Source organism: Culex quinquefasciatus, chromosome 2 (assembly GCF_015732765.1).
Source record: "Culex quinquefasciatus strain JHB chromosome 2, VPISU_Cqui_1.0_pri_paternal, whole genome shotgun sequence".
Lineage (NCBI taxonomy): Eukaryota > Metazoa > Arthropoda > Insecta > Diptera > Culicidae > Culex > Culex quinquefasciatus.
Genome location: NC_051862.1, coordinates 173806461 through 173824174, shown reverse-complemented (window position 1 = coordinate 173824174; position 17714 = coordinate 173806461). Strand labels below are relative to the sequence as shown.

Below are 17714 nucleotides of genomic sequence, written 5' to 3'. Positions count from 1 at the left end.
TGCATCTCGCGCACGCGAACGAAAAAGAAAACAAAAAGTTGACGAAGCGATACAGGGTGGTGATCAAGGGATTTTGACGAAGGTCGGATCGCAGTGCTGCCATCTGGGGGAAATGCCGTGGTTGTGTGGTTTGAAAAGGCGGTTGGAAGGTGAGCGTGGAGAAGCGTGGTGTTTTATCACGGACGAACGGATGTGCCACGAGCAAACAACTTTTGACCGCAGGTGTCTTCTTCTTGTTTGGCATTTTTGCTTCTGAGTAATTCTCTACTAAATCGGTCTTTTTTCTTCAATTTTAATTTTTGTATTTTTTAATCCGACTGAAACTTTTTTTGTGCCTTCGGTATGCCCAAAGAAGCTATTTTGCATCATTAGTTTGTCCATATAATTTTCCATACAAATTTGGCAACTGTCCTTACAAAAATGATGTATGAAAATTCAAAAATCTGTATCTTTTGAAGGATTTTTTTGATCGATTTGGTGTCTTCGGCAAAGTTGTAGGTATGGATACGGACTACACTGAAAAAAAAATGATGCACAGTAAAAAAAATTATGATTTTTTGTTAAACTTTTTATCATTAAAACTTGATTTGCAAAAAAACACTATTTTTAATTTTTTTTTTATTTTTTGATATGTTTTAGAGGACACAAAATGCCAACTTTTCAGAAATTTCCAGGTTGTGAAAAAAATCATTGAGTGAGTTATGAATTTTTGAATCAATACTGATTTTTTCAAAAAATCGAAATATTGGTCGCAAAAATTTTTCAACTTCATTTTTTCATGTAAAATCAAAATCAGAAAGTACTTTAGCGAAATTTTGATGAAGTGCACCTTTTTCAAGTTAAATCCATTTTCAGGTGACTTTTTTGAAAGAAGTCGCAGTTTTTCATTTTTTAAAATTAGTGCAAATTTTTGCACACTTTTTGAAAAGCTGAGAAAATTCTCTATATTTTACTTCTTCGGACTTTGTTGATACGACCTTTGATTGCTGAGATATTGCAATGCAAAGGTTTAAAAACAGGAAAATTGATGTCTAACCCAAACAACCCCACCATTTTCAATTTCGATATCTCAGCAACTAATGGTCCGATTTTCAATGTTAAAATATGAAACATTTGTGAAATTTTCCGATCTTTTCGAAAAGAATATTTTCAAAATATTCAAATCAAGACTAACATTTTAAAAGGGCGTATTATTGAATGTTTGGCTTAACAATCAAACATATGACTACTTTTTTTTCGTGATCCGATTATCCGAATTTTTTATCATCCGAAGTTTTGATTATTCGAACTGAAATTTTGCCAAGGCCTTCGGATAATCGAGTCTGGACTGTGCATCTAAATTAAATCTAAATGCCAAGTTAACGAAGATGAAGATGGTATTATTTGTCATTTTAAACTGTGGCAAACCATTTTTTGGAGTGAAAAGTCAAACTAAGAAATGGGTAGCGTGTATCTATTTTTTTTTCTGAGAAGTTCTTAGCAATATTTAGGACTTTGCTGGAGACACCAAATCGATAAGAAAATCCGTTCTCAAGATACAGATTTTTGAAAATATTAATAGTATTTTTTATGGACAGCAGCTGAAAATGTATAAAAATGTATATGAAAGTATTTCACCCAAATCAATAAATACAAAAATTGAATTTCCAAAAAAAAACTCATTCTTTGGAGAATTGCTCCAGCGTCACAATTTTTTTCTAGTGAAAAATCATCCGTCTTATTATGCTGAGAAAGGCCAAAAATGAAATAAAATCGAAAAAGTGGAATCATTTCAATTCAGAAATACTTGTTTTCATAATTTAGCAGTGCGAGAATTTTCAATTTTCTAATTTTCAATTGACTAATCTATTCGGCAAATTTGAAATAGAATAGAAAATGTTTCTTGTTAGTTTTTAAAGCTGTATGCATCGTAAACAAGATCGTAAAACTAACAAATCACGACTTTTTTGAAAGGTCCTATAAACTATTGTATTTCATATGTTAATAGGACTTGCTCAAAAAAAAAAAAAAAAAAACTCTACAAATTATGTTTAAAAATTAGAGTTCAATTTAAGTACATATTAGATGTTGGCTAATTATTTGTACAGTGACTCATATTATTTGTTTTTGATATTTATCTCTATTCAAATTTTTTTTTATCAGAATTATTATTTTTATACATTTTATTCTAACGACTCTGCCTTACTGTGGGACACTTTAGGTCAAACCCATGCAAATGATGAACCTAGGCCAGCGTAGTTCCTACCCATCTCTTCAAAAGTAATCATCGAATCTTTTCTCACGACACACAGCAGAACTGCTCTGGTCAGCAAGATCGCTGCAGAACGGAACGAAATGCCACTCAAGTGCATGGTGCAATCCTGACGGTTGCAGGATGAATTTATCACTTCATTTTCAATTACACCTCCATCAACAACAGCGCTCGTCCTAGAACGCGCAGCGCGGCTCAAGCGCGTGAGCGTGGATCTTGATTTGTGTCCGGACCGAGGGACCCGGTTGATGAATTATGACTCAATTGTCGCAGCCCGCGCAGAGTGGCCCTAAGAAGTTCAACCATCGCTGGCTATCTGATTCGCCTGCGAATGACTTAATCAGCCCTGGTGAGAGCGAATTACTTCGATTTGAATTGTTGTGGTAAGTAATTACGCACCAGCTAAACCACTTCCTTTTTCGAAGAACTTAACCTATTTTTAAACCGCCAACACGGGACACGCGACACTATAGAATCTGAAATATTTATAAGTAAAGTGGTTTGTTTTGTACGTAATACTATCGATAAAACCATTTATCATGATCCGTATACTACAGTTTACTTTACTTCACAGTTAATAAATTTAGTACACAGTTCCGAGGTAGGGCGGGTCTCATTCTGCTTGATGGTACCATTAAGTCCAGTGTTCACATTGATAATTTAATGCGTTAATAAAACCACGATGAATACTTAGTAACTCAAATGACGCAATTCTCGGACATTTTATTATGCACTTTACTCGATTTAATGACACAGGTAAATGAGGATAAGACATTTTATTTAAGTTTCAATATTTTAGAAAATAAATTAAAATTTCCCATTGTTTTTTTTTAGTTTGAAAGTCTACTTTCCCACCAAAACCAATCCAGGAGATTCATTTTAGCAAAAAGGTCACCCACGGCGACGGGGATCCCTGTCCCATGTGGCACGCAACGGACCGGTGAGGCGTCTTGCCCGGCGTGCACAATGCACTTGTCTTGTCAAGAGTCAAGAGCTGCGAAGACGTCGTAAATTATCAATTAGCATTGGCCGCCGCAGCAACGTGGTGGTGGAGAATTTCCTTTTGCGTGACGGTCAGAACATATTACGCGACGTGGAGGACCACGTTGAGCTTTATTATGAGCAGAAGGGGGCAGATCATTGGGAGATTAAACGCCACACAAACAGGGCCGAGCTGGACGCACGAAGCCGATAAATCTTGAAAAGGCGCAGGCTGCCTTGGAGCTTCTCTTTATAGCTATATTTTCGAATTCTTGTACAGGGAAAATGAGTTATTTATGAGAATGTTGATTGTCACAATTTTCGAAATTGTCATCATTGTTTCGTTGGGGGTATGTAGGACTATAATAAACTGCACAACATTTAGAATGTTATTCTTGTAGTTAATACATTTTTTATGTTCAATTTTTGGTCTACTATTGTGCATTTGTAAAATGTTTTAATATTTAAATTGGTTCACTGTTTTTATGAGTATTTTTATTTAAAAAAAAACTGAGATTAAAAACCTATAAAATTATCCGTGGCTCTTCATTCAATCCATCGTTCCACTAGTAGTATATGGATTGGCCGGGCGTGGTGAGTGCAGTTCATCATCACCGGCCGCGCCAGATTAAGGTTAACAATGGTAAGGATTATTACCCACCCGGGTTGGCAGCGTGTGTAAACGGCGATGGTGACGCGCATCACGTGAGTTGTGTGATTCATTTTTTTAATCGGCCTCAAATGCAAATTTCACGCAGTTTCACTAAATCGTTGCAAATTGTATTTGGTCCAAAATCTCATCAATCAAACTGGACCCAAACGACCAACGTCGCCACTGAAGTTGTTGCACTTTGCGTGGGAGTTTGTGCACACCTTGGTACGATGCGATGCGGTGCATAAAATCTTTTACTTTAAGCAAATGTCACGGTGCTAAATCTTGGCCAAAATGCAGCTTTAGAATTCCGTGCCGAAGAGCGGCACAGGCGTCCACACCTGACTGGCTATACCCACTTTAATCCAACTTCACTTTCCACACGATGAGAAGGTTGACTCTCGCCGCCACCACGAGAGGGTACCTACCCTAATGGGACGGCAATCAATTATAACCACTTGCGAGGTGAAATGTCCAAACAAAAATCCACCACGGTGGCGCAAACCGTTTAAAATAAAAATAAGTTTATAAATTCCAGCAGATTAGCTCGCTGAATAAACCAAGCTTCTGTTCGGTAGAAAAGAGCCTAACGAAGGCCGAACCCACGATAGGTGGTCAAATCGGAGTGGTGGAGTGAGCCAACGCATGATTTATCTGATAACGTAATCGTCGCTGGCAGCACTGTCGATCTTGAGCATCTTCTATTACATTTTGACTTCTTTAACTGGAGATATTTTTGAAGCCTTTTAAGAACTTTTGCAAACTACGCACCATGAGATTCTGAACTATGATATTTTTATATTTTAGATTTGGCTGAACCCTCAGCCTTATAAAACATGCATTCAAACATAATTTATCTGTTTTATTTATGGCAAACTTATGAGAAATTGGACGAGCTTTCCGGTAAAAATATTTTCGAGACTGAAAAATCAAGTCTGTCATATAGAAAATGCGAAAAAGCACCAAAAAAGCTATTTTTCAACATTTTTATTTTTAAAATCGCTGTAACTTCTTAAGAGGCAGTATTTGTAAATATTGCTCGGTTTGTTCTAGAGGTCGTATCGAGGTGCTCCGATTTGGATGAAACTTTCAGCGTTTGTTTGTCTATGCATGAGATGAACTCATGCCAAATATGAGCCCTCTACGACAAAGGGAAGTGGGGTAAAACGGGTTTTGAAGTTTGAGGTCGAAAAAACATTAAAAATCTTGAAAATGCTCGCATTTCCGTAAAACTTCTTCAATTCCAACTCTCTTAGATGCATTCGAAAGATCTTTTGAAGCACTTCAAAATGTGCCATAGACATCCAGGATTGGCTTGATTTTTTCTCATAGCTTTTGCAAATAACTGTTAAAAATGGATTTTTTTAAAACCTTAATATCTTTTTCCAACAGCCTCCAACACCCATACTCCCGTAGGTCAAAAGATAGGTTATATCATGGACTATAAGCCTACAGAAATAACTTTTTGGCCAATCGCAGTTTTTCTCATAGTTTTTCGATTTTTCTATAGCAAACATTTTACAACGTTAGTTTTTGCCCTGTAGGCCGTCATAGCGGCACATATTAGTCTCAATTTTGTCATATTCGGAATCCTCGGAAAATTTCACGTAAGTTAGAAGTATTGGAGTAGTAAATTTGATTTCAAAAATAATTAAATAAAACATTTTCGAAAAAAAGAAATTGATCTAATTTACCTTGTGATCAAAACGTCAAATGCCGTATTAAGCAGGCGAATATCTGTTTTACCCCTAATCCGACAAAATGTTAAAAAATATTTTAATTCATTTTAAATTGCATTTTTTCAATCAAATTTACAACTCCAATACTTCTAACTTACGTGAAATTGTCCGAGGATTCCGAATATGACAAAATTGAGACCAAAAAGTGCCGTCTTCTTGGTCTACAGGGCAAAAACTAACGTTGTAAAATGTTTGTTATAGAAAAATTGAAAAACTATGAGAAAAACTGCGATTGGCCAAAAAGTTAATACCGTAGGCTTATAGTCCATGAAATTCCCTAACTTTTGACCTATCGGAGTATGGGTGTTGGAGGCTGTTGGAAAAAGATATTAAGGTTTTAAAAAAATCCATTTTTAACAGTTATTTGCAAAAGCTATGAGAAAAAATCAAGCCAATCCTGGATGTCTATGGTACATTTTGAAGTGCTTCAAAAGACCTTTCGAATGCATCTAAGAGAGTTGGAATTGATGAAGTTTTACGGAAATGCGAGCATTTTCAAGATTTTTAATGTTTTTTCGACCTCAAACTTCAAAGCCCGTCTTACCCCACTTCCCTTTGTCGTAGAGGGCTCATATTTGGCATGAGTTCATCTCATGTATAGACAAACAAACGCTGAAAGTTTCATCCAAATCAGAGCATCTCGATACGACCTGTTACACATTGGTGAAAAACTCGCTCTTAAGGATTGGACTTAGAACAATGGTCAATATGGAGACTTTTATATAATTGTCTAGAAAATCGATTCCCACTATCGGTTTTGAAAATTTTGACGTTTAGACCACTTTTCAAAAAAACAGTTTTAGTAAACGATTTTTGTATTTTTTAGGAGAGACATACTATCCTGCATTTTTCGTAAGTCTTTTTGAAACATTCTAGGCTATTTCCTCAAAAAAATTTAACCAAAAAAATCGTGACTTCTCCATAAAATTTAACTTTTAAACATTAAAATTGAAAAATCCCATAGAAGTGGCGTGTATTTTTCTTTCAGTGTATTTTTTTCAGAAAGCCCGTCCAATTTCCTACAAGTTTGTCTTAGACCACTTTTTGGTACGATGCAACGCCTTCGAGATACAGTCATTTTTAAATTACAGAATACAAAAATATCTAAATAACTTACGCCCTTCTCAAATGTCATTTTCGAGTAAAATTGGCTCCATATACACAAAAATAGCTTATATAGGCCTAGGATAACATGTCTACAAAGTTTCATTGTAATCAGAGAGGGTCGGGTACAAAAGTACCAGAAAAATTCCTGATTTGAGCTGGAATTGCTCTATACAAAAAAACTCGAAAAAAATGCGGATTTTGAGAAATTCAGTTTTTGTAAAGTAAGTTAATCAAAAAATTGGGAAAATTGTTTTTCTTTGTACATTTTTTTCTGAATATTCCTACCATACCTAAAACTTAGCCGAAGTCAGTAAATTTATCAGAAAATTCCTTCATAAGTTACAGATTCAAAATATTCGAATTTACGTACAATTTTTGTATGGACAGCTGCCAAAATTGTATGGAGCCTTGTATTAGTGAACCAATGACACAATGTGGCTTCTTTTGCCATCTGAAGACACCTTAAAGTTTGAGCCAAATAAAAAAATACAAAAAATAGAAATGGTCGAAATCGATCGAGAGTTGCTCTACAGTTTGAGTCTGAATTTGTTTTCTTCTAATAATTCTAATAAATACTTACTTATTATTTTACTGAGAGCACCAAATCGGTCAGATTCGTTCAAGGTACAGAAGAAAGGCACTTTTATTCGTATTGATGTATGAACAGCAGAATGGCTTTTTTGATCGCAGAGAAAGCCATATCAGCCTAATAAAAAAAATAACGTTACGTTTTTATAAATTGCTCTTATTATCTTATTATGGGGGTAATCATACTGAAAAACAATCAATTATTTAGTAAAAAATTACCAAGATTTTGAAAAAATATTTCACAACTTGAGCACATAGTTTCGTTCGCTCCTTAAAAGCCAACTTTCCCGTCAACAAGATTCAATTGGTTGCAATTTGTTTTCACGAATTGTGTCATTTTAAAATTGCGACAACCCAAATCCCCGCGCACACCATGGTGGCTTATGGTTTTGCATGATGGCAGGCAAGCCATATCGGGTTTTTCAAAGAAACACTTCAAACCGAACCGAGGGGCGTCGCGACGTCGAGTGTGTTTGCTTTGCAACGCGCGAATTCAAAACAAAAATTCGCACTCATATGATTAACCTTTCTCTGCGTGGTCACTTAAGCGATTGAGGTATACGGACGGGGTATTGCATCGTTGGCTCGATGGTGGTACTGGATTAAGATAAGATTGGGGTTTTCTTTCTGATCTGCAAGTTAAGAAATCGTTTTGTAATGTAGTCCGGATTTTTCGTCAATGATTCACTTTTTCGAAATTATTGTTGTAATAATTTCGACAGAAGATCACACTCGATCCATCAGCCAACCAATCATCACCTTATCAAAAACCCACTATAGACTCCTCTCGATTAATTTCCAACCATCACCATTTTGGCTCGTCTCCTCCATCAATGGAGTTCGCATCAATCGTCCATAAGGCACACCACCATCAGCACCCAAACGTCCATCGAAAGCCATTTTGAGTTGATTAGGGTCGACATCGGGGTGCATTTTTCCATTCGCACCGCGCGGGTATCGACGTTTTAATTAATGGCTCCAGGTCCGCGCGCGCGACATCTCACTCATTCCTTTGGATGATGTAGTTCAATAGGCGAAGGTCTCCGCGTGTCGGCGATGCCCGATGGATGGATGGAGTTGGAGTTTCCCAAAAACAAAACAACTTTGAGTCCACGTTGCAAGTTCGAATGCATCTGGCGATGCTAATAATTACAGGGCTAAATCAATCAAAACGAGCTACCGTAAAACATCGATTGTGTGACCGAGCTGCCGATCTTGCTCGTACAAACATCAATATAAGATCTTTGCCAAACAACTCGTGTTCTACGGTACCATTTTGGCCATCAGTCGGGTCACCAACACGAGACCAATCCAACCGATTTCAACCTGCATGCAGACTCTATAGACTCTAGACGCTGTGATAGTTTGTCGATGGAGTTGCTTTATTAATTTTTTAGTAGATTTTTATTCGAATATTTGATGAACATAAATTATGTGCACTGTCGTCGTCAATAAGTGGGTCCCACCGGTTGCTTGCTGATGACTGTGGGGGAAGGGGTAGGGTGACCAGCGTTACGTAACGCGTTTTAGGTGATTTTTGTTGGGTTTTATTGTTCATCAAACGGATTCGTGGTGGCTGCATCGTGTGGTGGGCTCGTCAGGCGGTGTAAAATAATTAATTCACAGTTGGATTCACTTGACAGATCCTAATCTCGTGTTAGTTAGTGTCTTTGAAATGTAGCACGGTAGGGATTTCTGTGGGTGCACCAGGAGGGTTGGAGTGAATACACAAATAAACAGAACATTGTTGAATTCACACGATTAGTAGCTGATTGATATTATTCGATTTTTGCATGCAAGGATTTTCTTAAACCCCAAGCAAGGGTAAATACTAAGATGAGGAGTACTTCATCGTAGAACTGATAGCATGATTTGGTATTAAATTATGATATGCTTCCGTTGCTAATTTATTTTGAAAAATAGTTGAAGATTTTTTATATTTTGTCTCGGGAATTCCCAAAATCGGAAATGAATATCAAATTTTGGTTTGGAAATTCAGGGTTTTTTTTTTGTGGAAATAGATGAACAACGATTAAAAAAATAAAATAAAGTATTAAGCATATATCCAGGGTTTTTTAAAAGGTCCTATAAGCTTTTGTGTTTCACATGATTATAGAACCTCATCAACTCTAGATATCAGACTTAGAAAGGAGAATTGTTTAAAATTTATCGATCCGGAAAATGTCTAGCGCATTAAATATTTTCTATTTTTTTTATAAATTTTTAAAAATTACTATTCATGATTTGAAATCAAACAAATAATAACGTTTTAAATTATTTTTCATGAAACATCTTTGGCTAATCAAGACGAATTTATCAAATCAAGACACCTGTTTAGTGTTTTTTTGAATAATGTTTTGATTTTTTTGATTGATTTCGATTAAAACAGGAATAGAAAAAAACAATTAGTACACCGATCGCCAAATTAATTGCTCTAAAATCTCCTGAACCTATGTAGACTGTAGTACCGATTTTCCTCAGTTGGCGGTTGTGATTTAAGATAATTTGTAAAATATTCTTTATATATAACATGAATTTCTAAACTTATTTAAAATTAAACATTGGCATCTATAATTTTGTTTGTTATCTTTTTATTTGCTATTTTAGACATTGAATTTTAAAAAAAAATTCTAGTCACGGCATAAAAAAATAATTAAAAATATGTATTTATAAGAGACAAATTTCATTAAAATCACATTAGATTAGAAATTAGATTAGAAACCTAAGCACAACAAAGAACAAACAAAAAATTTTGCAAGCTATTATAAAACTGCTATTCTTTGTTTAGATTGAGGTGTATATTATCACCAATGAATAGTATTGAGAGTCAATTTGATGATTTTCAGCTTGAATAACATGACAAATATAATGAAAACATAGATATTATTACTGTTGCAAAATTTCCCGGGATCCCGGGAATTCCCGTGATTTCAAAAATATTTTTCCCGTTTCCCGGGAAATGCAAAACCCGGGAAAATTGGACGCCCTAAAAGTGATCATTAGCAAGATAAAATTAGGCGTTTGTTTATCAAAGTTAGATGAATAAAAAGATCAAAAGTTGATCAAAATTTATGATAAATGGTTTTTTTTTCTCACAATATATCATGTTTGGTTGCCCCCAATTTTGCAACATAGACGTCATACTGCACGGAGAAAAAAGAGTTTCCAAAATCGTGAACAAGCGTTCATGAAAATAGGAAACACGAACAAAGTGTTCAAATTTCATGGTACGTTTTTCAAAATCGTATCATGGGATTTGAACACTTTGTTCGAGGTTCCCATTTCTATGAACACTTGTTCACGATTTTGGGAACTCTTTTTTCTCCGTGTGGTTAGCGTGATCCGCTATCACTTAAGTATAGCTTATTAGACCTTTTAAAAAAGGTCTAGATTTGTTCAGTTTTGATTCTGAGTCGATAGGTCGATACTTGAAGGTGGGTCGCGAGTTAAAAATTCAATTTTAGAGCAGTGTGGATAGCAAAAAAAGAAAACTTTTGATTTAAAAAAAAAATGGTGTCCATGAATGTGAATTTCTGATTTTTTTTCTTGGAAGACTTGGAAAAAATACTCACGTAAAGGCGAATTTCGTCAGTAGGGGTGACATTGAGCCATATAAATTTATGTACCCCCGACTAAATGTTACCACTGCTGATGGTTCATTTTTTCCGAAAAAATATAGAACATACTCAATCGATTTCAAGTTTCAACGATTTGTAACATGCTGTGACCTCATAAATCTATCCAACAAAAATCCCACAACCTTCAAATACATTTCATGTAATTTGATATCCCTACCCTAGTCCGTGTCATCTGTTTTTCCCTCCGACTGACCCGCTTGCATGTCAAGTGTCACATAATGGCCCTATGACAGACGGACAGACAGCCCTAATACAAAACCAACGGCGCGGCACGTCCAACACCATAAATTCACAGCACATAAAACTTTACAGCCTATCGTGGCGCGACTGGCTACCGACTAGTAGTGGCCGCCATACGATACCATGCTGCTTATCGATGCATCTTCTTTCTATCAATCTAGTCCTGCTGCTGTTACTGATTTGAAGTTTTAGACGGGTGCGCATTGCGTTGGATGGTGTAATTCTTGTTCGCGAGGTGCATCGTTCGGGGGTGGTCCAACTTCTTCTCAACTCCACACAGTTTGGGCTAACGCAATGACATTAACTTTGACATGGTTCATTCGATTGGGCTGTTGTTGCGTGTCGTCACTGTTGCGCTTATCCAGGTTAATGTACTACAGTAACTCATCCCTGAATCTCGTTGAACTCATCAATGGCGTCGTCTGGCGTCGATACGGGCCTGTCAACGACTTTTCAAACCACCTATTGAGTCTCTCTCTCGCGATGGAGGTCCGAAAATTGATTCAATCTATGTATTTGATGCTTTTCGGGTGGGGAAATCTCACCGGTCTTATCGTCCGATCGTGGGTTGTACCCACCGCCGAGGTTCGTGACAGCTGAGATATCGTGCCGCGTGAACGGCAGGATCTGACTCTTAGGGGGGCTTAACTCCGCGCACGGGGTCGCTCGTGTGGCGTTGATAGTGCGGGAGAAAATGCCACCCGCAACTTGACGTAAGAGGTAGAAATTTATCACCACAAAGGTTAAGGTCAGCGGTTCGAACCGGGGGCTCTGGGACGGGATTTTCGTTTCGTTTTGCTCGCGGACACGCGTGATGTAACTGCGCGACTTTTACACTTTGGAACTCTTTGAGGAATGCGGACAGGTTGAAGGATCTCCGCGGAGCATCCCTTGCGAACTGTTGGCTTTATGATTAATTTAATAATAATTGTAGGTTTATGGATGAGCTCGCTGCTTCTCTCCAAGTTCTGCAGATAAAAATCGAAAAGCCATCTCGAAAGCATTTTTCATGCTGCCGCGGTGACATTTAGTGTGTTGATATGCTTAGGAATTCCCCGACTTAGCATTGGTTACATTCATGAAATTTTATCTTTTTTGCGGTATGAATTTCAAAGGCCGTAAGGCAAAAGTTCTACGCAAGGATGGTGACGGTGTGTTCACACTATTAATCAATTCGCCACGGTGTACTTTTACATCAAAGATTTCTCGATACAAAGGGTTCACCCTCATCGTATCGTTTGACGTTGGCAATTCTTTGAGAAAATCTCATTAATTTAAATTTTTCTTAGCGCTACTTCAGATGTTCAAGTAGCAGTTGATTTAGCAGAGAATTTCTCCCTATCCAACGTTACCATGACGAGGAGGATCCATTTCTCAACCCTGGATAGTAGAAAAAACCACCTCAGGGTGAAAAGCCACCAAACTCTTCATCACCACGGCAAAAACGCGCGCCGCTATCGAAAGTTATGTAAATTCTTCTTCTCGAGCCAGTCCCACTCGGAGATGGTCAAACGAACATCTTTCTCGATTTCAACGGGTTAAGAATTACTCGCGGGAGACACCTTTGCGACACCAGACAGATTTCGTGAAGTGATGAAGAACTCCCAGATGTGCCCCCAGCGTGAAAATTTACGGCTTGTTTATGTGCGTGAAGTTACCAACGGTGACATCGATCACGCAATGGAAACAGCGAAGAAGTCGACGTCGTCGTGCTATCTTGTCGCACCCGCTTTTTCGAGAAAAACGCGTTTTAATGTTTGACCTTGAATAAACAAAAACGAAAGCATGCAATGTAAACATTAACAAACGCGTTTTATTTGGCTGACCATTATGTGCATTGTCCCGAAGTTTGGTTGAAGTTGGTTGCTGGAGTCCCGAGTTATAATCACAAATGTTTACGGTAGTCTAACTTGTACGTGCGTCAAACGCGTTCCAACCTGAATTCCCTTTGGCCAGTTGTCGCACTTACATTAATTTTCAGGGAGTGACAAGATAGCACGACAAGATTGAAACTACTATTTTTATATGTAAAGTGATAAAAATGCACGGAGTTTTTTTTCGGATTTGAATATCTCAGGATTGAAATCGAATTTTGGGGACCCAAAATGCACGTACGACAAGTTAGCACGACGGTGATGAAGTGTTGTTGGACGTACGCAGATATGCCGTTGAAATGTTGAATAAATTTTAAATTTGTTGAATGTACTTCTTCTATTTATATGTTTTGTTTGTAATTTAATTTTCTAGTTATTTTCCCGTTCCAATATCTTAGAAAAATATTTAGAAAATGTTTGAGTCTAGACAGACATTTAAAAAAGGTCAAATATTCAATATAACGCCCCTTTTGCAAAGGATGTCGAGGACACCAAACCATCAGAAAATTCCTTCAAAAGATACAGATTTTTGAATATTTACGAACCATTTTTGTATGGCCAGCTGCCAAAATTGTATGGAGCCTTGTATGGGTGTACCAATGACACAAAATAAAGTCTTTGGTAGTAGGAAAGGCCCCATAAAGTTTGAGCAAATTAAAAAAATATATATAAATAACGTCTATTACGGTTTTAGTGTATTCTGAAAAGACAGGGCCTGGTGCATTGAGATTGTTGTTATAAAAATGTAATTTTGTTAAAACTACGGGACGTGTTTCATTCATTCGGTAAAGTACTGCTTCCAAACGATTTACAGCAAGTTAGTATTGTTGTGCAATCAAATTGTTTCAGGATTAGGGAAAATATTCTAAAATCATAGAAAAAATCAGTTTTAAATTAATAAATTATTACAATATTATTGAGTAGTGCGGTGCCTGTGGGGACGCGCAGTCCTGTTTTTTCGTGTAATTTTTGTGCCAGTTGGGACGCGCAGTTCTGTTTTTTCTCCTTCTTCTTTTTTTCATAGTTTTTTTTTTCGTGCGTTCGTTGGCCGATGAGTTTTTTTGTTGTTCTCTTTTTATAGTTTCCAATAGAAACGTACCGAATTTTTTTTGAGACTAGCAAGTCGTACTGCTGGATCAAGTCCTTTCTATATCATCGATGACCGGAAGGCACGCCGTCGAATGTGTTTTAAGGCTTATGATATAAAATTATTTTGATGAAAGAAATCCTTCCTACATCACCGTTGATCAGAAGGCACGCCGACGAAGATTTTCTGGAAAATCGCGGTCGAATTAATACTATATTTAAATCCCTAGATAGCTATCTTTCCTCAGCCGGGTGCCTAAGATTTTTAAAATTTCAACCGATAAACAAATGGCTTATGGTCGCATCAACTACTACGGTGAATCCTGACCTCATACCCATTCTACTAACCCCTCAAAACTCATGTGATACTTTGTCGGAGACGCAGCCGATTTAGCGGTCGGTCCCATCACTCGAATATCGGACTAACATTCCCATCCACTTCCCCGTGTCTTACCACTGGTCGTGGCCGGCGTCGGTATTGATGATTGGTTCTTACTTTTCATCTGTGGTCCACGGAGCAATTTTTTGGGGTTCAGGTCAATAACGAATTAGCAGAAATATGACTCTAGTATCTGAGATGGATTTGTTTGAATCAATTTGTATTAGTTTGTAAATTTTAATGGTTTATCACCGATGAAATAATCGTACGTAGCAATCAAGACAATAATAAAAAATGTTAATAAATAAAATTAGAGTGCTAAGTATACATCTTTCACATCCTTAACTAAATTGGTACACAATTTAGCTTTTTTTAGTGGCGATAGAAAGCAATAAGTGCGCAATACATATTTAATGAACTGTATCAAATTAGCACTACACTCATAATTAATTTAAAATTCATCACGTTTGTTGGAGTATTCACGTAACAATGATGCAGTTAAATTTCGTGACTTCCGCTTCAACCAGTCACTCCAGTTCCAACGACTAGCCCGCCACAGTACAAAATGCGCCTGAAACGCCTGTGCCGGAACTGGTTCCGGATCTTCGTGGACTACTGCTGCAACTGTTCGCTGGCCGGATTCGGGTACATCGCGGACCACAAGTACCACTTCACGGAGCGGCTGTTCTGGCTGGTGTGCGTCATCGTGTCCTGGGCGGGCTCGTACTACCTGATCATGGACTACATGTCGACGTTCCACAAGAACGCGGTCTCGCTGGTGATTGAGAACGTGCACGCCCGGGATGTGACCTACTTTCCGTCGGTTGGGATTTGTGAGATGGGCTACGCCAAGGAGTACTACGCTAGTTTAGAGAGTCAGATCAACGATATGAGGACCAGCGAGGAGATGGAGTACAACTACGATGTGGAGGACTTTATGCTGAGGATTATATTTCATAATTTGTACAATTATGGATCGATAATGTCGTACTGTGCGCCGTATAAGGACTGTACGGACTGTGTGAAGTGTCCGACGGCGGGGTATAACAAGTTTGCATGGAAGGTTCGAGCGAGTTGTGAGGAGCTGTTTGAAGAATGTAGGTGGAATGGGAAAGTATTCGACTGTTGTAGGTACTTTAAACCGATTCAGACTACGATGGGATCGTGCTACTTGATAAACTCGGTACAACTAGTGAAGAAGTAAGTGGGAGATGGGATTTATGGTTGATTTGTATCGAATGATTTATTTCAGAGGAGGTTATAACTGGCTCAGTATGGAGGTTGGACGTGGAGTTGCATCCGGGGAATTGTTGTTAAATGTTTCTAAGGCTACATCCGTGAGTTCAAATATTTCATCACAGTGCCTTACTAAATGATCTCTGTTCCAGGCCTACATCTTGAACGAGGAAGATGTCCCTCACATGCTACTCACTACGCTTCAGTTCACGCAGATTCCGGAAGGATACTCCGAAACCGTTTTCCTAACAGTGCAGAACATAGTGAACGATCCACTGGTTCAGACCGTTGACACTGAAGTCCGTCGTTGTATCTTTCCGGACGAGCAGTCCGAGTTTAACTACCCAAAGTACAGCTACAGCGTGTGCGTAACGGAATGTCTCAAGAATGCCCAGATCAAGATGTGCAACTGCTGTCATCACAATTTTATCACTGGAGGTAAGACCTACCCGGTCGCTTTGGCAGCCCATCCTGATTTTCTATGATGTTTCAGATAATGACAAGAGTCCGATTTGCATGTACGAAGGATTAGCATGTCTGGACCAGAAGGATGTAATGTTCCCGCAGACGACGATCATGCAACCGTGGCGTACGAATGGGCTGGTATGTCAGTGCTTGCCATCGTGTACGGAGCACGAGATTCGGGTAATTGGGAAGCAGTCCGAGATCGAGGAGCGTAACAGCCGGTCGGTGATGTTCAAGATGTTGGCGTTGCCAACGCAGCGCTATCGTCGACAGATTGTGCGTGAAAAGCTCGACATTGTGGTGTCCGTGGGTGGAATCCTGGGACTGTTCATGGGAGCCAGTATCCTGAGTCTGGTGGAACTGGTTTACTTTTTCACGGTTCGCTTTGTGTCTGCAGGTGTCTTGGGGAAGACTGATGATGATGACGAGGAGGACGAGTATGATGAGGAGGCTGATGAACACGAGGAGCACGAGCAGAAGTTTTAGATGACTTTCGTTAACTTTTGATATTTTAAAAATAATTGCAAAATCACAAAATGCTGAAACCAACTAGTTGTCCCACTACACAGGCACCATGTTAGATAATACCCAACCCACTTGCAGAAGATGTCACCACCTTTCTTATCAGCAGCAGCAACAAGTGTTCACCATTCTCGCCAAGCCGGTCACACGCCAAACGACGACACCGAACTTCTGTCCCATAAATTTGTCTACCCCCGTAGGTGCTGATTATGTAAAAAATATTACACTTGCAGTATAAGTAATGTCCGAAAATCAATTAAAAAACCAACTGCGGCCGCACCCCACTACCTGTCCTGTCGCGGTCCTGTCCACCACCTGTGGATCGTTGGGTGTACCATAGATAGGCAGACATGTGACAATTTAACGAATATCTGTGTGGTTCGCGACGAACGGGAAATTTTCATTTGAATCTTCCAAGTCTGCTAAGCTGTGGCACTTTTCGGGGCACAGAGCCTGATGGTGATGGCCAGCCGTTACTTTCAACCTGTCCATCCATCGGTCTGGTAGTCGCGGGTCTTCTTCGCTGCCTGATTGCGGCAGACACGGTTTTACGGTATTTTTGAGGGGCCTTTAAGGGGTTGTGCATCAGCGAAATGCAGTTTGCAGAACACGGTCATCGGTGCGTATGGTCCTCGCACAAAAAAGCACATAACATCGCATATTCACGCGCAATAACCACAAATTTCGCACCACCATCAAAATGTCAAATTAAGAATGCGTTCGGCGCTGCGTACAAACAAACACGCGTGGCTGGTTGCGGTTACGGTTACTTTTTCGTTTGACACTTTTTTAGTTTGTATCCAGTTGCTTGGTCAAAGTTAAACTAAAAAGTGACAAACTGTCACTTTTTACACGGCGCTCACGTACACTATCAATACAAACGTTTGGTAGTGTGTGTCAACTCCGTGTAAAAAGGGTGTCAAACTAAAAAGTGACCTCGTTCGTTTGACAACAGT

General features: G+C 38.5%; 1 protein-coding gene across 1 annotated transcript; it reads left to right on the top strand.

Moving 5' to 3' along the window:
- Positions 1 to 15084: 15084 nt before the first annotated feature.
- On the top strand, positions 15085 to 17478 carry LOC6033095 (sodium channel protein Nach). Its single transcript, XM_038255804.1, has 4 exons — positions 15085 to 15735; positions 15788 to 15872; positions 15924 to 16209; positions 16265 to 17478. The coding sequence occupies exons 1-4, from the start codon at positions 15101 to 15103 to the stop codon at positions 16720 to 16722; spliced, it is 1464 nt and encodes a 487-aa protein (XP_038111732.1). The 5' UTR covers positions 15085 to 15100; the 3' UTR covers positions 16723 to 17478.
- The last annotated feature ends 236 nt before the right edge of the window (positions 17479 to 17714 follow it).